Source organism: Corvus moneduloides, chromosome 2, assembly GCF_009650955.1.
Source record: "Corvus moneduloides isolate bCorMon1 chromosome 2, bCorMon1.pri, whole genome shotgun sequence".
Classification (NCBI taxonomy): domain Eukaryota; kingdom Metazoa; phylum Chordata; class Aves; order Passeriformes; family Corvidae; genus Corvus; species Corvus moneduloides.
This window is the reverse complement of record NC_045477.1, coordinates 64,582,186-64,607,039: the sequence shown is the minus strand read 5'-3', so window position 1 is coordinate 64,607,039 and position 24,854 is coordinate 64,582,186. Positions and strand designations below refer to the sequence as shown.

Below are 24,854 nucleotides of genomic sequence, written 5' to 3'. Positions count from 1 at the left end.
ACAAGTATTTAATTACCTAATCATATATCAATCACTATATCCAGAGAATCTTGATCCTATTCAGTGCACAAAATCTTCAGTCCAAGTTAATGAGCCAAACTCAGTATTTGCCTTCCTCCTTATTCACTATCTGTTGATGTTATTTGTTGCAGTGTTCATATCCTGTTTTGAAGACACAGCTATTAGTTTTCTCGTGGAATTCGCTATGACATTTATCACTACCATTTCTGAATGCTGTGCAAATATTAACACACTGTTTCTGCACTTCAGTGAAAAAGCAAAAGCATGTTAGTACCCTTTGTGGCTTTGAAGAAGTGGCACATAAGCCATTGTTGTATGCATGATCTCAAATCTCAGACCCTAAATTAACCATTCAGGAAATACAGAGCAGAAGCTAAAGGAGAAATTACCTGGCTTCAATAACACTTCATCTTACTTAGACGAGGTCATGCAGACATTGGTTTTCATCAATGTAAAGTGGCTATGACAAAAAGGAATTCATCCCACCTTAAGGATGATGTCTTAAACATGCCATCCTTGGCATATGCCCATTTCTCTCCACTGACTTGAAAAGTAATCTATTCTTTTCACCCTAACTGGTCATTTGTAGAAAACAGAACACCATCCTTAGTACCATATACATTCTTTATAGTAAAGTAGGGATAAAATCTTACTGAGTGGGATTCATACAGGTTTTCCAGGAACATTTTTTAAACCTTTAAGCAGTATCATTTAATACCTAGATTTGGAACAAATGATTGATTCCTGATCACTAGAATATTATTTGCTACTGAAATTCTCCTCATTCCCAGGAGATCTTTGTCCTATTGTCATTTGATCAGGGAGTATTTTTTCTTTGACATTTTCTTTGTGAATTTCTTCTTGTCTTTTCCATCCATTTCCTAGTCCAAACTGCTCAGGTCAGCTGGAGGCTTTTCTTCCAATTCTTTGTGATATTTCCTTCCTTTCACCACCTTCCTGTTCTCCCACTGGTAAGTAAGAATTAATACCTATCTTGTCCTTGGCTTGTCATACCCACTTGGTCTTACCCACTATCTCTCTGTGGCCTTTAATTTCATTCTTCTTTCCTAACTACAAGGTTTGAGGTACTTCCCTGAGTTCAGTCCTCCTCTTTCTATCTAGTTTGAGTCCTCTCTCTGTTATGTTTTTTGTATAGACTCAACCTTGTTGCCACTGCCCTGGTCAGTGTGTATGCCTTCTTTGTCAGTGATCTAGCTCATCTCCCCTTTGGGGATGTAATTTCTGCCTCTTACATCTGGCTCCAAAATACAAAAGAGTGTTGCTTTCCCATAAATGACTGTTTTCTTGAACGATGCAATGCATTAAAAATGACATTCAGGCTTGCTTTCCTGGATTTTAGCTGTTAAAAGAAGAGAAATCAATAAATAAATTATAAGTAAAGAAGACCCAAGACCAAACCAAACATAACCAAACCAAGAAGCCAAAGCACCACATTTAAAGACATTATGAAATCTGGTTGAAAACATATCTGCCTTGCTAACTCATCTCCCCCAGATGACATGTTCAGCAATTTATAGGAACTAAGCTGTTCTATACTGTTTACTTTCTTCAGACTTCCATAGTCTAAACTGCTGCAGAGCAAAATTAACCTCCTTCTCGTCAGTCTCCTGCTGTTCAGAGAGTTTTGAATAGCAGCAGGAAAATATGACAAAAGGCTCTTGTCGGTTTTAACTCTGCTGTAGCCTGTCAAATCTTTGGGTTACAGCAGTGGCACTCCAGCTGTCTGTCTGCTGATTTAGAAAGCAAGCACCACATTGCCTTCATTCAGTTTACCATTTCGAGACCTTTTTTTCAGAATTTTTTAAAAACCTGAGATTCTGCAGAAGCTGATAAGAGCTTGGAAAGAATGAATATATTCACTTATAACTCAGAGCAAATTTCCAGGTTGACATTAATTTAGTTCACCCCTGTAAGTGAACTGGAATTCAAGTATTACATTGCATTTTGAAATCCTGATATTTCTTTATGATGAATATCTCACAGAGTGTAATGAAATTAACCCAAGTACTAGAAACATCACAAGAAAGTGATCCTGCTGTTAGACTGAATGAACATAGATAGGCAAATGGGCTCTTTTAACATTTGAGTGTGTCTCAAAGGAATTATGAAGGCAAGTACTGGCATGTAGGGAACTAAAGCATCAGCCTTTTTACAAATATTTTTCTTCAAAGATTTTTAAAATATTTATTTTTTTCTGCCTATACAAAGTTATGGTTTGTGTTAATGACATCACTTGGGGGATTGTATAACAATGATACTTCATGTGAGTATCAGAATCCTCATCTTGAAATCTGTAGTTTCATGTTGCTTGAAAACAAAATGGCAAGTGAAAGAAGATCTTTACCCTGCCAGGTTTCACTAATGTATTGCAGCTCCTGTACTGTTCTCCTTCAGAGTCAGAATGCTGTGCTGAATATAGGCAACATTAGAAAATACCAGCTAGTTCACTAACCCCCACAACTACCCTTTACTTTAAAGCATTTTAGAAATAAGCTGTTGTGTTGGAACTGCTTTGTCCAAGTCCTTTAAAGACAACAATTGCCAAAAAATCAAGCTGCCCTCTTTCTCCTTGGACTGGAAAGACCCAGATATTCTAGCTGTCTCTGCAGCCAACTCCACTGGAATTTGAAGAATTACTTCAAAGTTTGATTGTTGGTATCCCAAACCCTATTAAACTCTGGACAATGCTTAGGGAATTAGTTTCAGACCAATATTTAGGGTCTAAAGGAACATGTCTGTTTAATCTGGTAAAAGCCATCTCAGCAGTATTACAAAGGCACTGAGGGAATTTTCAAATGCTGGTGTCTTTCTTCTTCTTCCTTCTGGCATATATCCTGAATTGCTCCTAGATCAGAGAGATGTGAAAGTCCCTTATGATTAAGGGTCTCTTTGTGAGAGTGTGTGAGTGGCCCTGTGCCAGACCACTGCTTTTCATTTCTCTAAAACCTTCACCTGCAGATGACAGACAGTAGAGTGACTGAGTGATAGCTGTTAGAAAGAAAGTGAAAGAGAGAAAACTGTCATTGGAGTGTTGGCAGATTCACCAATAAGTGACTATTCTTCCATACTTACCACAAGGCGAGATAGTGGCCACTGAACAGGGTATTGCTTTGCAAAACTGTGGCCATTTAGGCATAGGAAGAGAGAAAAATTTCTAGGCATCTCGTGTAATCTGCTTTAGTTAGAAGCTGCCCTTGCTATTTTGCTCTGCTGATGCCTAAGCTGCTTCAACTTGCTGATTTCAAGTGTTGGTAAACAATTTGAGAAAAGATGATGCTTTTGATTTAAGCAAATAGGGAATGATTAAAGCTTCTGATATCCTACTGCATCTGTACTCAGCCAGCTATAAAAGAATTTGAAGTGATGCTGTTGGATCCATGCAGTTTGATGTGGGCTGTGAGGCTCTAAGTTAATTAATATATCTTGTACTTGGTAGCATTCACTCAACTAAAAAAAAAAAAAAAAAAAAAAAAAGACCAAACCAAACAAAAAAAACCAAACCAACCAACCAACCAACCAACCAAAAAAAAAACAAAAACAAAAACAAAAAAAACAACAAAAAAAACCCAAACCCCCAAAGAGCCTTAGATACCTTATTTTAACATAACATGTTAGTCCGGTTCTAAGTCATCATTGCCTGCTTTGTCTTTGAAAGATCAAAGCCTGGAAGATGGCATAGTAGTTATTTCTTCACCAAAGTGTGCCTAAAAGGTAGGAAACCTATTTCTGGAGTTTAGAGGGAAATTGTTACTAGGCAGAAGGATTAGGATTTTGCAAAATAATTATTAGAAATGTCTAGGTTTCAGCTCAATCCTGTTTTTTGACAGTCTCTTGAAAAGTGCTATTTGTAGCAGATTTTCAGAGTTTTCTATGAAATTAAGCTTCTAAACCTCTTGAGCTACCAATTACCTATGTTGGTTTTTTGGTTTTTATTCCTGAGATGGGTGCTGCTTACTCATTTATAAGTGAGATTCTTTCCTGTTTTCCTTTAATAAGGGCCAGAACCTTATTATCAATATAGTTTTCTATTTCTAATCTAGATATTTTAGGGAGTTTGGTCAAAATCCTTATGCAGAATCATTATATAAGGCTATATAAGCTATATATTTCATAAAGAAGGGTGCCAAAATCATTACAATTAGGTGCAAATGTGATTCAGTTAAAGATATTGGTAAAAAAACCCCAACCCACCAACCTTGAAGATGATATGCAAACATATATATCTAAACAAATTTTTCTTGAGGGCAATCCTGAGAGGAGTTTGCTGTTGTTGTATTGTTTATGAACTAGGGAGGGGTATTTTCACTTGAAAAGAGATGCAAGCATGCAATTTTCATATAGATTATTTTCTTGCACTTGCCTCTGTGATATAATTGTAATTCTGTATATATGTGTGAGTGTAGCCATAGTCTCCATCAACACATGTAATTTATAAGTGCTCCCAGGGCTATGATGTGTAAGCGCTTTTAGGTTCAGGACTCTCTTAATCATGGAGAATAGACTTATTAGAGAAAGGAAAAAAAGTATATTTTTAATGAATAAAAATAGATCTGTTCATTTCTCCAAAACAAGGCAAAAGTGCTGAGAATAGTAAGTGTCCTAATTTTAATTCCAGAAACTTCTCATGGTATTTCTTATTTATTTTGTGTAGCAAAATGAACGTGAAAATTTCAACTCCCCAGTCTAATTAATTCTGCTCACTAAGATTCCGACTGGTAAGTCTTCTCTAGGCTGAGCTTTTGTGGTTCTGCTGTTCATATTTCTTAATTATTTTGGTAAAAAAACCTCTCTCTATGCTCATTTGCCTCAATTAATTTCACTCAGTTATGACTGGATCCCAAGCAAAAGTCTTTTAAGAAGAATTTTCCACTAGTTTTTTGCTTCTTTCAACCTCTAGAGGCTTTCATTGGTTTCTCCAACATGTCTGCTTTTTTGGCACACCTGCTTTTGCTGCCTAGATTGTGTTAGTTCTTCCCTCAGAATCAATCGTGAGCAGCTTGCAACCAGATGCCTGATTAAAAAGTTAGCAGACCTTGAGTGCAATTACTTCAGCTCTATGGCATTCACGCATTAAACCCAGTGTTAATTGTTTCCCATTTTTGTAACGATCCTTATAATAGGATAAACCAGAAGAGATCATTTCTTGAAGTTAAAACAGCAGAAAATAAAGACATTTACTCTGATTAATCATCTCAATATGAAAATAAACACAATCACAAGTAAACATAGAGAGGGTCTTTGTGCTAGATAGCAGTGAAAATTGTTGTTGGTACTGTATGAAGTATTTATTCTGGAGCCTGGCACAATATACTTATGTGTTGTATTTAAGTTTAGACAGAAAGCAGGATTGAGTAAAGCAGTTTTTGAGTTGCTGCTTTGAAGGAGTGTCACACCATTATTTATACAAGCACTATTTGGATATTATCATAGATAAATGTCCATATCATGTAGTGTGTAGTTTTACTCATACTTTCCCAGAAATGAATAGTTCTGTGGTTTCACTTGGATTTCTCATGTATGTTATCATCTCACTGTAGTTGATGATCTTTGTACATTTGAAAAAAAATTGAAAATATCTTTATAGTAGCAATAAAGGAAAACGCAGTGAGTGAGCTGAGTAGATGCTCACAGACTAATGACACCATCTAAGATTAAAAAAAATTCCTGTAATGATATCAAAACTCACATTTATGTATTTTCACGACCATTTGATAGAAGTGTCCATGCAGAATATCATAGTGTCATAGAACAGTAGAATGGTTTGGGTTGGAAGGGACCTCAGAGATAACTAGTTTCAATCTCCTCTGCTAGGGCAGGTAGTCGGTCCCCACCCGGCTCCGTGGGGTCCCGCGTGCCCCCACAGCCGCACGGGTGGGTTCAGCAATGCCGTCGGCACCAAAGAGTCCAGAAGGGCATTTGCGTGCGTTCCGCCAGCAGCATTTATTGCTGCTACGCTGGCGAAGGGTGCAGAGGCAAACACCAACATGATCCCGCAGCTCACAGTTTTATCCAGGGGTGGGGAAAGGGCAGGACTAGGGAACGGGGACCAATGGGGAAGCTCTGGGGGAGTGATGAGGGGTAGGGGCTGACAGCCAACCGGGGAATCCCAGGGATATCTTCCGCCTAGACCAGGCTGTTCAAAGCACCATCCAACATGGCCTTGAACAATTCCAGGGATGAGGCATCCACAACTTCTCTGGGCAACCTGTTCCAGTGCCTTATCACCTTCACAGTAAATATATCTTCCTTATATCTAATCTAAGTCTACCCTTTTCAGTTTAAAGCCATTCCCCCTTGTCCTATCGTTACATGCCCTTATAAAAGTCCACCTCCAGCTCTCTTGTAGGCCCAGTTTTGGTATTGGAAGGTGACAGAAGGTCACCCCGAATCCTTCTCCAGGCTGAACAGCCCAACTTTCTCAGCCTGCCTTCATAGGAGTGGTGTTCCAGCCCTCTGATCGTCCCTGTGGCTCTCTTCTGGACTCATTCCAACAGATCTATGGAGTGTCCACATTGCTGACAAAGATGTTAAACAGCACCACTCCCAAAAGGTACCCCTGAGGAACATGAATTGTCAGTGGTCTCTACTTGGACATCAAGCTATTCACTGCAATTCTTTGAGTGCAGCCAAATTCCTTATCCACTGCGTGGTCCATCTGTCAAATCCATGTCTTTCCAGCTGAGAGACCAGCTGGATGTCATGCAAGATAGGGTCAAATGCTTTGCACAAGTCCAGGTGCTCTTCCGTTATCCACAAACACTGTAATCACACTGTAGAAAGCCAACAAGTTTTGCAGGCATGGTTTGCCTTTAGTGAAGCCATGTTGTCTGTGACCAATCGTGTCCTTCTTTTCCGTGTGCCTTAGCATAATTTCCAGTAGGATCTGCTCCATGATCATGTCAGGCAATGAGGTGAGACTGACTGGCCTGTAGTTCACCGGGTCTTCATTATTTCTCTCTTTCAGAAGTTGGGATTATGTTTCCCCTTTTCCAGCCAGTGGGAACGAACTTCACTGGTCTCCCATGTCCCATGTCTGAAACATGATGGATAGTGGCTCAGCCACTTCACCTGCAAGTTTTCTCAGGACCCACAGATATATCTCATCATGTTCCAAGGGTTTGAGTCCCTTCAGATTCCTTAGATGATCTTGAATCTGGTCTTTCCCTACTGCAGGCAGATTTTCATTCTCAGTCTCTGCCTTGATCTTCTGTGACTTGGATGCTGTGGCTGGAGTACTTGCTGGAGTAACACAAAAAAGTTGTTATGTACCTCAGCCTTCTTCATATCCCAGGTAACCAAGTCTCCTCTTTTCTTCTGCAAGAGGCTCACATTTGAATCCTCTTCCTTTTATCTCTGCTATACATAAAGAAGTTTTTCTTGTCACCTGTGATCCCTGGGCAAATTTAATTCTATCACATATATCCTGTTCTTGCCATCAGTTGATAATGGGTCTTCCTATATTTATTCTCTTAAAGATGCTCTCACTGTTTGCAGATAGTTGACTACTGGATCTTACAAGGAAATGGGGGGGGAGGGGGGCAGAGTGATGGGGAGGAATAAATACAATTTTTATTTGTTATTGTTTAAAAAATCAAAGCATGACAATATCTTAAAGTAAAATTCTTATAGAACTGCAATTAGGAGATTAAAGAAAATAGCAATACGTTATGAACATAGCAGAAGAGGCAAAGGAAAAGCTGCTGCTTTTTCTTTTCTCTTTTTTTTTTTTTAAAAAAAGAAGGGAAGTATATCCCCAGAAACAACCAGAAAGCATAATAATTTAGATCCATCAAGCAGGACACATTGCTAACCACAGTAATCATGTGGAGCTGTTACTGCTACCTATGTTATTTCCCCATGGCTCTCTTGTTGTCTTTACTTCATCCAGTCTTCAATCAGATTGTAAATTTTGTAAGGGAAGAGCATTCTTTCCTATGTTATTCGAGTATTTCCTCTCACAGTGCTACTCTTCTCTCTTCCATCCTTCCCCTTCTCAGTGTTAAGCCTTTTGTAATCAAGTGAATTTAAATTATGAGCATATTTCTTCTACTTCAAATTACAAAATAATAAAATATTTATTCTCTGGGTAGCATTTGCCATCTGAGCATCTTAAATTCATTTGCAAATATCATGTTAGCTTTCGAAAACATCATGCCTAGCTGGAAAAAAAAGGGCAATGGTCTTTCCCACTTACCAATAAGCAAAAATGTTAAATGTTTCACATCACTGGCAGCTGACGGCAGCTGGCCACCATCAGGAAGTTCTCAGTACCTGGAAGATAGACCCCAGGTACCTTATTCTGAGTTTAATTGGAAAGTTTCTATTGATTATAGTGACTTAACATTTTATTACACATGAAATGTGTCACAGAGTCTTGTCTTCTAACTCCATGTCCTGTAAGCACTTGATCACCCTTCATCCCCAGGGTGAGAATGACTACTTATATTCCCTCACATGTTGGTTTTTCTGTCATTTTCAGTTTAGCTTAGAAACTCAGTATCATGAATTCTTTAAGATGCCACTTGTCTGACCTGGCCCCTGATTTTAATTGTTAAGATTCAGGCTAGCATTCCAGATGGTGCCCTCTACCAGGGCTGCACAAACTGGACCTGGTTGGTGTTTTGCCATTTCTAAGGAAAGTGGCAGCTGTTACTCATTTTGCTTGTTACTGAATATCATTCGAGATTATACTAGTGGGCAAAGTCCTAAAGGATATTTGGCATTACTGCTCCAGTGAATATCTGTAGCCAGTGTTATTGAGTAAGCAGTTTCATCTATGCCTGATCGTAATCTTACAGAAAAAAAGGACTAAAGGAAAAAAAACTCTACCCAAGAAATTAGAACACATCTGTCTTTCTTTTTCTCCCATCTGTCAACCCAGGGCATGTACCATATCAGTTTTTTCCCAGTGTGGGAAACATTTGGCTTCCTCATTATGAAGTTAACCATGTACAGCTTGATTTTGGATTATTTTTGTTACTTTTACTGTTCTTATTAGGACTGCTACTCAAAATACATTATTCCAGAGGGCTTCTAATTTCAATTCTAGAGATTTCGAACTATGTGTTTTTCTAAGAAATGATGATAAATAACAGAGCAAAGCTCATGCCCTCTGGTCTCTTTCAAAGTGCACACAAGGCATTTCTCTTAAATATACACATTTTAGCCTGTGGTTTGCAAATGATGTAGAACGAAGTATTTAATAATTTTGATTGTATTCCTTTCTATTAAACTAGTTACAACTAATACTACCTGAAACTATTTCCATGGAAAAGGATAGTCTTGTGATAAGAACTAATCCAAATGTAATCATACCTGCTTTTTTCCCTAATTACAGGAACTCTTGCAGAGAAATGCCTGATACCAAAAAGACTAATCGAATTCCCCTAGCTGCTGTTTTCCTCCAGTGCACTGTTTCAGCTGCTGTGACTCTGCCTGGGTGCAGTGCATGTGCTGTTTAAAGGACCAAAGTGAACACATCTGTGCCAAGTGGGACTTGGCTGTCCTATAACCTGCATATATGGGAGGTTTGGTCTGACTGAAAGTGATGGATGCTTGACACTTTAGCAGTTTGGCTAGTCTGTCTTTGCATAATGGAGGCATTAACGGAGTTATTACCTGTCAATGAAATCAGCATTCAGAATTGCAGTGCAAGGCCTCCATTACCTTCTGAGGATCTGGACTTTAATGAAGCATTCCTGCCATTTCATACTGAAATGTCGATCTTGCTTTGACTGCCACATAATATTTTACTACATTTTTTTTGGACATTGCATAATTCAGAAGCTAAGGGTAGGCTTCATATATAGTTCATTAATTACACATAAGAATTTGATCTTCATTTAGAAACTAGAGTGATAAGCTATTAAAGGAATATATATTTAATTGATTCTAGGAAGTTCAGGCACAGGAATTCACACACACAGACAAAACACTGACACACAAAACACCTAATGTCAAACCTAAGCAATTATTTAATATACTTAAAGCTTGTTTAAGAAGCCATAATCAGATTTAATTTTTTATATCCAAGGAATACTTTTTAGCACACATTAGAAAAAAAAAATTCAACACTACAAGGCAAAAAAGTAGATTATGTATAATGAGTGTCTCCAGTACAAAAAATAATATCTGTGAGTAATGTAATTTAGATTTAAAAGGTTGGTAAAGTCAGAAACATTCATAACAATGACCATTAGATAACAGGAAAAACTTGGAATTTTATTAAATTTAGTGCCAGCAAAAATGTTAATAAAGCAATCCCAATCCCGTTGAGATCAGTGGACAACTTTTTACAGTGACTTTACTAGGTTCTAAGTTAGGCCCATATTTATTCCTTCTACAAAGGAAATTCAAAATTGTGTGAAGAAGTATTAAAGTCTCCATTTCAGAGAATTTTCTAAACCTTGTTTTGCCTGGTCTTTTTACTGGTTTTTCTATATTACTAGCAACTGTAATATAATGACATTTTCTTCTTCTGTTCAGCTTCTCTAAAGAAAATAAACACCTTTCCACTTTCACATTTTTTGGAGAAGTAGGTGTGGCTGTCTGCCATTTTTGAGTAGTTATCATCCTACTTGCAGTTCCTGTGGAAATATCTCAGACTTGCCATATCTGTGATCTGTCAACAATAGAGATCAAACCAGGGAGCTTGGATGCATTCTTTACATGCCTTGTCAACCTGTGAAGGCTGAGATAAGGTGGCTTCCACAGGCATTGAGCTCTATGATTTATTCTACAGTTTGATAACACCTTAAATCTCAAAGTGCCACCATGCATTTTCATCCGTCATAGAAAGGATCATATCAGAAAGGATCCTGATTTACTACATGTGAGAAATTGATATTAAAACAAGTCCATTCAATTTGCCCATATATAGAAATAATTTAACAAGTTTTTTTTTTTTTTTTTTTTTTTTTTAATGCTAAATTCTTACTCAGCAGTGTGTCCTGTCTGTTCAGTAGCTAGCTAGTAATGTAGAATTATCGTGACATAACAGCAGTATTTGTCAACAATTGGTTTAGGTTTAGATAGAACCTATATGCACTTTCTATTTTTTAATGTTCTCTGCAAAATGAAGACATATAGGGCATGTGCAAATAGCTTTACAATATTTTTTTGTGAAGTGCAATTGCATTCCTTTGTGGCTATGTGTTTTACAGGCTTTTATTTAAATTAGTATTGTTATGGAAAATAAAATGTGAGGCAGAAATTTTGTGCTTCTCAGTTTGCCTAATGAAAACCTGGAGTTTGCAAAACAGGTACAAATTACCCTTGAAATGTTAGTAAATGCTGGGCTCAAAAGTCAGCAGTCCTTGGCTATCTGTATTAATTAACAAGGTTGTGTGTACTAGGTGGAAAGTGCAAAAATAAATCCATCCGTTTTAAACACTGGCATCAAAGGTAATGGCATCCAGCAAATTTTGTGAAATGAGAAACTTGCTAGTATGTACATTAGAAAAATATATGCACCAATCACTAATTTTTTTTATATTCAAGTAGGTGTCCAACATCCTGCTTTCTTCAGTTTTGTAGACAGAAAATGGAGAAGTCACGGGCCAAGGTTGTAGAAAGTTCTATAGTTTTTAGAATGTGACTTAGTGATGTTTTGCCAAGAGAAGCCAAGTAAAAGTAGGTGACTATTAGCATCAGTTGGTGTAACTTCAGAGACTTCCTCAAAGTTACTCTTTTAGGCCACTGAAAGAAGTTCATCAGTGTGATTTTACTTTACTGACATTAATCTCAGGCAGCACAAAGTAGGTTAGTTCATCAACATCAGAACATAAATGTGGACTATCAAACATTTTCTGCTTATTCTAAGGGGAACATGGCATTGGCAGCATTACCTGAAACTATCCAAGTGATAGTCAGAGTTCTTGTTTTCCCTATAACTTTTAATGGGTCAAGAGCGTGCCATATGTAATTTGTGGAACATACTGAAAATTGGATGGAGTCTAATAATAATAGTGATTCTTGTCAGGTCTAATTTGACTTCTGCTTGAGGCCAGCAGAAAATACATCCTACCTGTTTTTTCTCACAGTAAGATCCCACTGAGAGTATCTGCTGTTTTGATAGTACAGCAATACCACCGTCACACAGCTGATTTTCATGCAAGAAGTAATTTTTTTTTTTCCTCTTTCCTTTTTCATCCTGTTTGTTAATGAGGTTTTATCTCTCCTGGCTAAGCTGCTGATACATCCTTTTTTCTATAGAAACCTCTGTGTGGAAGCACCTTCACAGGCTTATTCTTGATTCTGTGTTTTATTTGGGATTATAATTTCATGTAGCAGAGACTTGCCCCAACAGTTAACATGGCACAGGAATGAAAGACCCATTATCAAAGCAACAGAAAAAAACCCCAAAAACATTCAGCCACAGAAAATAATTATAATTCTCTGTGGATTTAGTTTTCCAGGCTTTGACAACATAAGATATTGCAAGGCAGATACACATAGGGTTATATGTGCTGGAAGAGAAGTTTGTAGTCAGTATTTTTTATATGCATTGTTCGCTGAAGAATCCTCAGTGAAAAGATGGGGATTTTTTAAATTTTCATTTTCTGTATCACATGTTTGCATATGCAAAATGAAAACTCCAAAGCTATGCGAGTTCAAATTAAAAAAAACAAACAAAAAAACCCCAAAAAAGGAAAAAACCAAACAAAAAACCAAAACTAAAATAAATTCAGAAAATTATTGTTAGTAAAGCAGTTCTTAAGGACATCCTGTCCCAAGTAAGAAAACATATGTTTTTATGGTGGAAATATATTATTGTCTAATTCTTTTTCTATCTGAGTTGCAGATATGTTAACAGAGGTGTTTTAATTAGCTTATAAGTGTGTGCAATCAATTGGGATAATAATATCAGTTTAAAAATTAAAATATTCTCGAAACTGCATCTCTCCCAGAATGCACTAGCTTAACCATATTATCCTTGACAGTCATGTCCCCTCTCAGTTTCTCCAATGTGGATCCATTTATCTAATGTGACAGCTTTAGTGTTGCTTGTGTTAACAGACATACAACTGCATGCAGACGTTCTTGTCCTCAAAGTGCAGCGCCGCGGCCATTTCTGCTTTCTGTGCTTGTAGGAGAAGACACGACTGCTGACTCAGAATTAATTGTAACCCAGTGAGCTGACAGTGACAGATACCCATACATGCCACTACTAGTTCAGGAAGCAATGTCCTAATGTACTATTCTCCAACAGCCTCCTTCCTTGCCCTCCTCCTGTCCGCATGCTAATACAATATCCTTAGAATCATTATGAGAATTCCGCTTTTTTTCCTGCATTTGTTAAGCCTTGCTTTATTGAGGATCAATATAATCTTCTTAATTGAATTTCCTCAAACTCACATAAATAAAAGTGAAGACTGCCATCATGATGTTACTATGAACACTGGTTAGTTTGGAGTGTGATCATTTAAAGGCCTTCAGATTTTCTTCCCCCCCCCCCTTTTTTTTTTTTTTTTTTTTTTGTTTAAATCAGTGACTACCCTTAAAGCTCTTTGGTACAAACTTCCTAGTGGACACTGGTCATTTGTTGCTAAATCTGTGGATTTAAAATTATATTTCTCTTTTTTTATATGCATTATTAAAATGAAACCATTCAAATCCCGAGATTAATTCTGACATAGAGCAAGGGCTGCATCACCCCAGACAAAAGATTGCTACCTTCACACAAGATCCATGGCCTGCTTGATTTCCAAGGTTATGTGCAGTACTAAAGAATGCTGATGGAACAGAATGCTAAAGGAGTTTTTATCACATCTTTCTTTTTCCTGAAGATCACTGTAAAGTTTCCTGCTTCCTGGCACTGCAGAACTCTGCATATCTGCTCCAGTTACTGACGGTGATGAAATCATAAATACACAGTACTTCTGTAACACAGTAATTTTAGGCTTCAACAGTAAGATGCAGTGTCAGTAATGATTGTTGACATCATACTACATGTATCAGTTTATTCAATTTAATTAATAAACCTTAGTAGGTGGAACACTTCTGTAACTCATTAAATACTATAAACATAATTTATGTTAACATTATACATGTAAATGCAAATACACCAGTCAATTTTTTCATATATTACAATAATAGGGTTACTTTTATAAGCAGCTTCCAGATACTGTACAGCCCTGAGATATGAAAAATTCTCAATTGTTTCTTCTCACATTTGAAAATGTAATTTGTAGGTAAAAGTAAGTCCCTGAAACTTTATTGCCCTGTTCACATTACAGGAGCTGGATGAATTTTATAGAATGTAAATCAGGGTAAATAAATTATTATAATTTAACTTGTTAAATCTCAGCAACAGCTGTTTCTACATTTAGTACCTTATATGCATTATTGTTCAACACATGCTTTTACTGATGTAAAACTTTGCAGAGTGTAGAGAAGTTATGCTGGTTATTCTTGTAATTGGTACAGTGCTTCTGAAATGCTCCTTCAACTGAGCGCACTTGTAATGTGCATTATCTGTCATGCTGGGAGTAGCTCATCACCAAAACCAAACTAAATAAATATATTGAAGATCACTGAAGTCTTTAAATTACTAAAGTTCACATAAAATACAATTTTATCACAACTAAATTTTTATATGTGAGCAAGTCAGTCTAGTATCTTTTTGTCAATGAGATCTGTTTTCTTCAGGGTCTTGCATCTTAAATACTTTTATTAAACACAGCTAAAATTTTAAGTGTTGAATATCTAAAGTCAGGTGCCTAAATAGTTATGAACATAGTGCAAGATCTAGGTAGGTTAATTTGGAGCATTTAAATTTGAAGGGTCTGAACTTCATGTCTCTCTAATGTCAAGGGTTATAACAACAGAGTTGTCAAAAGAATTAATCTGCGTTACATCTTCTAATACATGCCCTAAGTTTACCTTGTCATCTATAGTCAATGATTGAGTACAAGCCTTTCAAAAAGGCATGTTACTGCTATTTTTCAATTGTATATCTTTTAGGATGGCATGAATGTTCATTAGAGCTGTCTTTCTTCTGCCATTAATTTTTAATTTTTAATAGGCATATACAAATTTCTTCCATTTTTAATGAGTCCTTTCTCAGGATTTTTTCCCACATAGTTTCTGGTAAGAAACATGTAATAAATGTATCCAGCTAACATGGTCTACTAACGTCTAGCCATTTGGGTGAATAATGTTTCTGAATATGAGCTTAGTTTTCTACTGGCAACACACATGGATATTTCCTTTTATGTTTTATCGTGTACAGAAGTTTCCATCTTTTCTCTCCACTTTCCATGCATCTGAGATATTAATTTTAATAATCGTAGACTTAGAACTGATTTTCTGAGTCTCAGACAATTAATTCAGGAGGATGGGGGCTAATATTTAAAATGTTCAAAATTTATTAGTGTTTTACCAGACTCCAAAGCTGAACAAGGTAATACTCTGATTTAGACTAGATTAAATTGTAACACTTAGCTTTCTTGTTATGTCAAATTTACCTTGTAGCCAAGATGATTTTAGGTAGATAGCAATACTTACTAAGAAGAGGACTATTTGCCTTTTAGGTGGATATTAGGAAGGTAAAACTTAAAACATGTGATAGTCCTGTGTTTAGTGTCTTTTGAATGTGTTTGTTGGTCTTTTGAATGTCCAATTAAAAACAAAAAAATTCAACAAAACCCAGGAAGAATTTATGGAATAAAGACTATGGTTTCATGAAATAAAATGAAGGAACATCACTAAATAAACATAGGAAGAGTGTAATGTTGCCTCAAAAGGTAATGGAAACCACAGGATTTGACTGCAGGTTTTTCTTCATTCACTGTCTCTGAAAAACTAAAACAAGTCTCCAACCAGACAGGCTCTTTGTTCTCCATGTTTAAATGTGCTTGGGACCCTCATGCTGTCATTTCCTACCCAGTCATGCATCAGACTGTAATAAATAATATTTTTCACCGTTATGAAAAGACCAGTTCTGTGCAGCCTAAGTAGCACGAGCAATGTAATAGGTAATTATATTTATGTTTCCTTTTAATATATTACAGTATATTTTACAGATTTCTATGAAATTTTAGTACTGAGAAACTAAGCAGAAGAAATCAAATGATTGCGGGGATAACAACAATTTACATTCTGAAATCAATACCTACACTGTTACCTTAAGGGGAAAAAGAAGTAAATACTGAGGCACTCCAGCTATTTATATGGGTATCATGGTATGAAGAAGTAGCATGAAGAAGCTGTATCAATTGCTTTTTCTTTTTTCCATTCTTAGTTTAGCTTGAAAGATTGGCCAAAACCTTATCTATCTGCATTATCTTGGTTCTGTGGGTAAGATATCAAGATGGGCATAGAGAATGGATTATCCTGTGATGCAAGCAGGATCCTCGAATAAGGACTGCCAAGGGGACTGCATGAGGAAGTTTAGTTTAGCAGCAGGCAAGAAATTTCTTTTAGCAAATTGCAGAGACCTACTGCACAATTTGTGCATAACACAGACTTGAGCCAAGATTATAAGGGAAAAGCAAGCGTGGCTTTCACTAAGAAAGTAGATTGATTTTATCTCAGATTTACATTCTTTTGTGAGATTCAGTGAAAGAGGAAGGTATGTATGAGCAAGCTGAGTTATACAAAGCCCTGTTTGAGGTGCTTTGTGGACTTCTTGTGAGATACGCTACAGCAGTCTTTGATTTATCTTTCCAAACTGGAAGAGAATGTAGATTGTATATTTTAGGGGCCTTCCAGTAAGTCAATCAGAACTGAAAAACATAAAAGCATTGTTTCTTTATAAAACAAACTACTACAGCAACCATATGTTAATTTAAAGACCTTGCCAGTTCTTTCTGTGGAGCAAATACAAACATAGATATGTTTTGTCAAAACTGTTAACTAATCTCTTTTTGTGACTTGCCCTCCATTTACAGGCTTGATCTCATAAAAAAAATTAAATCCATGTTTTAATACACGAACTAGGAATCTTTGTTTTGGAAGGAACAAATTTTATGAAACAGACATCTTCCACAAAGACATTTGGAATTAAGCATAAATTTTTCTTGTGTCTTTACAGTATTTTCGCAAACTTGAGGTCAAACAATATCTTCTCCATAATCATCATTTAATCATCATTTAATCATCAATAGCCAATGGGCTTTTTAGGGTATTTGTCTATTGTTTACACTTGATTTTATTTTAATATGCTTCTCTTCGGACTTTTTTATTAATGAGTGGGGTTTCAGTAAATTATGTCATGCGTTGATTTTCTGTTTATTTTCCATAGTAAAGGTAATTTTTTTGTCAAGTTTTGCTTTTAAGCCTCCATATCAACAATCTTTCCATAAGGAAAGTATTCCCAGAATGTTTTCTTTGAAGTTCTTTTTCCTTCATAATAGTTCTTTGTCATCTTAACACAAAATATACCATAATAGTTCAGAAAAGAAAGGGAAATAGTTTTTGTTGATGCAAAATCTCCATATCTGAAATAAAATATTTCAATGACAATTAAAAACATGTCATGCTTGAATATATATTCTGATATGCAAACCTACATCCCATTCTGTAAAGTTTAATTTGTCTTGCTGTGAACGGGATGTTTTAATGGCTTCTGCCTGTCTGGAAAATCAAGGAGAGAAATCAAGGCTTTTAATTCACAACTGTATTGAGTGAAGAAGTTTAAAGTAGGTAATTTGTAAACTCAAAATGCAACTCGGCTGGTTAAAATTCAGCAGGTTCTATTTCCAACTACCCAGTGTAGAAATGTTTTTTTAATTACAGCTTGGTTTATAACAATGGATAGGATCTGTAGCCAAATTTGTTCCTGTGAGACATTCAGCAATGGAACAATAGTATAATTATTTCTGGGATCCCTGATTAGCAAAAACAATAGAATAGTTCCACAAAGCTTGAAGGTTTGGTTCTTGGAATAAAAAAGAAGCAAAATCTCCTCGTAATGCTGATTTCTGTAATTTGCTGTATGATTCAAGCACATAATTGGAAAAAAAATGCATTTTAGAAGCTAGTGTACCATGGAAAAAACTGAACAATTTTGAAACCTAACGCTTATACTTCCTACGTTAAAGTTGTGTTTCCAACACAGCTCAAAACTCACCTACCACAGGACATTTCAAACACTCGATATCACATGCCCTGATTTTTCCTGTACTTCAGGCTTTTAGCACTCAGGTGAACAAAATACCTTATATTATTTGCAGCCCACTTCTACCCGTGCATGTGTGTGTCCGGGGAATAGGGCAGCAGCAAAAAAGCCTAGTCTCATAAGTAGTGCCCAAACCTCACTGGTGTTGGCCTACCTTTTCTAGAAATCAGTGCTGAGGTACAATTTCTACCAATTCTTTTGGGTAAGTAAGGATGTCAGTATTGTAAATATAATGCTCTATGCAACTTTTCCAGTGCCATAGATTTGTATGGAATGAAATTACAAATTGTGGTATCAGAATACATTTTATACAGCTAAGATTGTCAAAAATAAGGTATTCCAGTACAAGATTATGTTTTCTGCTCTGGAAAAAAATATGAAATTACTCCAAATACTTCCAGATTTTCTTTTCGGCTAGAACTGACAGAATCACAGAGTCACAGAATGGCTGAGATTGGACAGGGCCTCTGGAGGACATCTAGTCAATCCCTGGATGGAGGGCATCTAGTCAACCCCTGGATGGAGGGCATCTAGTCAACCCCTTGATCAAGCAGGGATAATTACAGCTGCTTGTCCAGAACTGTGTCCAGATAGCTTTTGAATATCCCCAAGGAGGGAGACTACATAGCGTATGCAGACCACTTGTGCCAGTGCTCAGTCACTCTCCAAGTAAAAAAAAGTTTCCTGATGTTCAGAACCTCCCATGTTTCAGTTTGTGCCCATGATTACCTGTTCTGTCAGGAAGTGAGAAGGAGTGAGAAAAATAGAACAGGAGAGTATGCTGAAGGAAAAATGACAAGCTGCAACACAAATACATTTTTAAGTGTTTTCAGTATCTCCAAATAAAGTATTGTATGGAAGAAAAGTGAAATATGTCAAGCACAAGTTTTACTTTTCTGTACTTGATCAGTAAGTTTAGAATATCTCCACCCTCTGCCATCCATTCCTCATCTCTAAAACCAGGGTTTTTGTTGCTATTTTTATTGGCATTTTAAATTACCACAGCTATTGCTTATACTTAGTAATTTCACAAATTACAGTTGTTAGGAAGTAGTAGGCACCTATTTGACTTTGTTATAGCCAGAAAAAAGGAGCCAGACTGGTTTAATGTATCTTTTGATTTGATATAATTTTGTTGTTACTATGTTAAAAAAGTGTTGGCTGGCTGACCACCTGGTCCAAAAACAGGAAAAAAAAGTGTTTCTATTATGCTTGAACTGTCCTATTTTCAGCACAGAAGTTTGCTATTCATTATCACCATCTGAGATGGTGTATCTCTTGCGGGTGTGAAGTCATGCTTCACCTAGATGAGCTGCACTAGGTGATTAAAGGAGAATGAGTCCATATAACTGATACTAATTGTTTTCCTGAATTTTAAACTCAGCCCATTGAGTCGAATTGTTCTGAATTACATATTGAAATTACTTTGACACAGGTTAAAATTATATTACTTTGACTGAATTCTCCTTTCAGTTTTGGGTTTCACATAACAATGATGTGATATTTCCTGATTAAAAATAAGGACTGGATTTTTTCAGGACCTGAAGAAAACCCCTATTCCCCCCCCCCCACCAAATGTTTGTTCAGGATTGAATATGTCACAGATTTTAGATGTGAATTTTGGCCAAGTGTTGGGACCTGAACCATAACCTTACCTCATGTTGTGTATAATCCCATGTATGTTTTAGCATAATTAAATTTGTAATTACTTGTTATCATTAGTCCCAGTGTTGTGCCAACTATAAACTTCATTACTCAGAATAACTTGATTCCGTCTTTAGGTAAAAAGAATTCAAAGCTGGATTTGGTTGCACGAGAGAGTAAATAAACACGAACATTGTCTAAGCATGTTGAATTTTCTTCTGAAAGAAGAGTCCCTGTCTCTGCTGTTGTGGAGACAAGAAATTCAGTGAGCACTCAGTGAGGGGCTCAGTGCTGGATCTGGACTGTGTGTCACATCCCATGTGCCAAATGCCAGCTTCTGGAGGAGAGTCTGTGTAGCTTGCCCAAGCCAACTGTGCATGGTGTGTTTGTGTGGATTCACTGGCAAAGTCCAAGCTGGACCAGCCAGGAATGGGAGGCCCCAGGTCTGGGTGGGGGTAACTGGCAGGCAGTGGGGCAATGCTGGCATTTGGGGGACCCATGATTGTGTCCTGCTAGAGGGACAAGTGTGTGGGTGCTGCATATGAACAGTGAGCACCCAGTGGTGAGCTGGGGACCTGTGGGGTTGGTAAGGGGGTCTAGGATCTGGACAGGCGTGCTGGACAGGCAAAGGGGCTGTGCTGGTGCTAGGGAGATCTGTAAAGGTGTGTGCTTGTGAACCTGGAGAGTGTGGTGTGTGCGCTGCACTTGTGCCTTTCTGCCTCTGATAGCCCAATAGGAGGAGGGGGTGTGTCCCTGTGTGCCTGTGACTGGTGTGAGTTCTGAATGTGGGGGCTGCTGGACGCAAAGTCTTGTCTGAGGCTGTCTGTGTAGCCACAGCTGTGGCCAAATCGGTATCCATGTGCGTGTCTGTGGTACATGCTCAGTCTTGGTACTGCAGCAGCGTTCCTAGTGCAGAGATCCCAGGCTGGGCTCCAGCAGGAGGCTTCTGGACTGGGCAGTGGAGGCAGTGGCCACATATCACATTATTTAACACTTATCATAAGCTCTCAGTATGTTGAGGACAGTCTTTCCTTGCAATTATTGATATGCCTAAGCTTAAGTGTTTGCTTTGGGTCTCTTTTTGTGGAAGGCTTGCTCCCCTCATTGTTTTGATGGCATGATTTAATCTAAAGTTTCTTTATGGACTGCATGTTGTCCATCCATCATGTCTGGAACTGGATCACTGTTTACATGACCCTTATTTTTTTATAATCCTTTATAATGGTTTGTGGGTTCCTTGGCTAGGTGGCTGTTGTGGGTGAGAATGGGAACTTTGGAGAAAGTTTATTAGAGAAGCCTGCTGTTGAGTCATGGGGTGCAGAAAGATCCCTCTTGCTTTCTAAACTTCTCGGAGATGAATTTAGGTGTCACTGGATCCAGTCTCAGCCCCAGACTTTTTCAATGGTCTAAGTAACTCTGTCCCACAGAGATGAATTAATTTATTATTTATATGACAAATGATTAGATGAAATATCTTAATCAGAGTTATCTACTACAGAGTTTAAAAGCTAAAACTACTAGCAATGTATAGTATAGGTATAGTGCACTGTATCAAAGCAATTACATAAAGCTGGCAAAAATAAACAATTATTAAGTAGAGGTTGATACAACTCACCACACCAATGCTCATGGGCAGATCTCTTTTACTCAGCCTCGAGGAGTATTCTTGAAGGGGCTTCTCCAAAGGAGAAAGCTTCATACACACACTCCAAGAAGGAATATATTAGAGGAACCCAACTGTATGAAAGTAGAGTGGACTTTTACAGTATATAGTGATTGACTGCCAGTCATATGTCTCCAGGTCTCCTTAGCAGCTTATCTGCCAAATCTTTGCCTCACTATCAGGATCTTAATTTGGAGTTTCTGAGCCAGACAGCTTTTAGCATAATTCAATGCCAAAACCAGCACGACTGAGCCTCTCAGCCCACCACTGATAGCTTGCAAAATAGGGCATTATTTGAGTTTGACCACATTCCAAGGCAGATCACTATGCTACAGTGGCTCAGAAAAGCAAGACAATATACTTTTCTCTCATCATTTAAAGTATGGATTTAAAAAGTGATACTACTATCAGCCGAGAAGTTGCCAGTATTAGTGTTAGGCCTGTGTCATTTTACTGGCTGACCAGTCCCTGTCACTGTCAGTATAGAGTCAGAGCAGATTTCAGCTAGTATGAAGAATTTTTGTTACCTAAGATCAGTATTTTTACTATATAACTCATGAAATAGGACATTCTTGTAATTACGTATTCTTCTGTTTATTTAGGTGGTTAATTAATTATAGGGATTTTATTATTTTGCAGAACCTAAAACTGAATTTTTCATCTCCTCCCCTATTTTAGGGCTTAATTTTCTCAAACATTCATGCCTTCTTATAGAGTCTTTTAGGTTTAAATGAAAGCAATCTCCTCAGATCATAGTGTGACCTGGGGAGGGGGGTGGGGATGGGGAGGATGCACCACCACAGTTTGCCTCTTGCTCACTTTACCAGTGACATTAATTCTTAGCTTGGAAAAACAGATCTCCAAATTTATATTTCTGAAAGTAGTTGCAGAAAGAGAAGATTTTAAGTTGTGTAGTTAGCTACATTTCTATTTTGCTCATATTGAAGGGGAAGAACCTGCTAGTGACTAAAAATTGTTTAGGATGGTAGTTCCAGAACAAAAAGTCATAAGAAAAAGTAGCTAAGTGTAAGATAAAAGTTTTTCTCAGTGACATATATAGTTAGGTTCTCTGTTGATGTAATGAGTGCATCCAATGACTCAGAGGATCTATTTGGTTTTCTACAGCTGGATTCTACTCCTAAAGCTAGAAAAGGAACTTAAAAGCAAAATACTAATTATAAAATCACAGCCAAGAGCAAATAATATTACATTTATTTCTATACTGAATAACACAGTAATCTGAAGTTGACTTAATCAACTATGTCCACCCAAGGGAGATGAATAAAAAGAAACTTGGTAGAGTATATTGATTATCATATAAAATGGTAGCAATTGCCATTAACAAATAGTCTTTAATAAGCAAACATACAGTTAGTACTATTACCTTGAGGTTTTTCTCATTAAAAGAAAAGTGAAAAAGAGGAGGGGGAGAAATTTTCAGGATGGATACAAGACACCTGATTTTAACTACTTTAAAAAATCTCAACTAGTGAAAGATACCTGTTGTAGTATTTTCTTAATGTTTCTTTTTCTTCTGGCTCTGTAGAAATCTTGAATCGTTAGCTTAGATATACCCCATAAATTTCAGATGACTAATATTGATAAGAAGTAACTACTAACCTATACCGTTACGATGCTTAAGATGAACTTTGTGAATCTCTACTTTATCGTAAATTAATCTAGCAAACCAGACCACTGAAGCTCCTGAAACTTGTTTTTGTGGGAAGATGTGCTTAACTTAATTTAACCACTCTCTTGAGATACTCTTAAACTAGTTGTTTCCGATCCTTCAAAGGTGCAGTGTTTTGATCCATGAAGACCTGTAGCATTCCTTTCATGAATCCCACAGTCATGGTTGCTAAACAATTTGCAGCAGTGCTATCAGCTCTGAAGCTCTTGGGGAATCACAGTATCATTCTGTAGCCACAATTCAAAAGTCAGATTATTTCTCCAGATGAGAGAGGTTCAAAATCAATAATGGTTTGCTAATGTAAGTGTACACTGAAGGTTTTTTTTATTTTTTTTTTCTTTTGAGATGGCTACGCGTTTCTTTTTTTAAGACATTCAGTGAAATGTGTAATTCTGCCTCTCAATCCCTGTGTTCTCTTGTACAAACTCTGTGCTGTTTTATTTTTATTTGTCTTACTAAAGCAGTAATTGTTTATTCTGTCGTTGCGTTCTGTGATTCTTTGCTGACCACTGTGATCTCACAGATATATTATCAATCCTATTTATCCATTTTAAGAACATAACTGCTATCAGTTAAATATCCTTATAGATAGCTATTTTTTCATGCTACTATTCCCAAAAGATGACAGCCATTTTTATGGGCTTGTTTAGCTTGGTGGATGTCTTTTTTTTTCCCAGTTTGAATAGTGCTAGTACAGATTTTAACCTCAGAAATATATACTTACGAAATTTTCAGATGTCATTTGTTTTTCATAACCTACTTTGCAATGGTTTCTGCTTCTCAGAGAGAGTTTTTTTATAGATAATGTTTTGAAAATTATGAGAAATATACCTAATTTTCCACTGATCAATTTCTTATAAGAAGTTTACTTCACAGATGAGCACGTATAACCTTTGAAATTTGGTTCTCCCATCTGCCAATTTCCCATCTATAAGCAAGCCAAAAAATAAAAAAAAAAAAAAAAGGCAAACCAAACCGCAAACATGATAATAGCAATTGCTTCATAAGCATTTCCAGGGATCTATCTGTATGTCAAAAGTTAAAAAAAAAATAGTCAAGAGAGCAGAAAAGAAGGGCACTAATCAGTGTGTCCTGTGCTCTTCTTTGTAGTCCCAGCGCCGTGTTACATTTCACCTCCCTGATGGCTCCCAGGAAAGCTGCAGTGACAGTGGTCTGGGAGACCACGAGCCAGTGGGTGGTGGAACCCTGATCTCACACCCTCTCCCTCTGGTTCAGCCGCAGGACGAATTCTATGACCAGGCTTCACCGGACAAGAGGACTGAAGCTGATGGCAATTCTGACCCCAACTCGGGTGAGTCACCATCACTGCTCTGCTTATCTAGTTGCTTTGCTAACTTGGTTACTTTCTTTTTCATCCCTTCGAGCTTTGCAATGGTAGAGATGTTTTTAAGCACATGCATGAATATTTGATCATATTAGCTCATTGGGATTGTTAGGAAATAATGTAGTTTGCCTGAAATGCCTCGTGTTGTAATTTGACTGTGGAAACAAAAGTATATCCAGTAGAACAGACGGCTTCATACTAATTGCACAGTAAGTAAGAACAGCTGGGGAGAAGGATGCCCTACAAGGTAGCAAGTTTTTCCTGATGTTTGCAGTGCTGTACCTATTTAGCTTTAGACTTAGATTTAGTAAAGTCATTCTAAATATCAATTTAAAGTTCAAGGACATGG

The 24,854-nt window shown here is 37.1% G+C and overlaps 1 protein-coding gene across 7 annotated transcripts in view; it reads left to right on the top strand.

Annotated features, from left to right (window-relative positions):
- The window catches only part of PCDH9 (protocadherin 9), a 683,529-nt gene that overhangs the window by 421,192 nt on the left and 237,483 nt on the right, over nucleotides 1–24,854 (top strand). For 4 of the 7 annotated variants that reach the window (XM_032099881.1, XM_032099879.1, XM_032099880.1 and 1 more), the window contains one exon: nucleotides 24,271–24,472. The exons of 1 other annotated variant lie outside the window; for it this stretch is intronic. In XM_032099881.1, coding sequence (XP_031955772.1) covers nucleotides 24,271–24,472 — 202 coding nt within the window. The remainder of the gene's footprint in view (nucleotides 1–24,270; nucleotides 24,473–24,854) is intronic. 2 more of the 7 variants (XM_032099883.1, XM_032099882.1) reach the window with 1 other exon arrangement.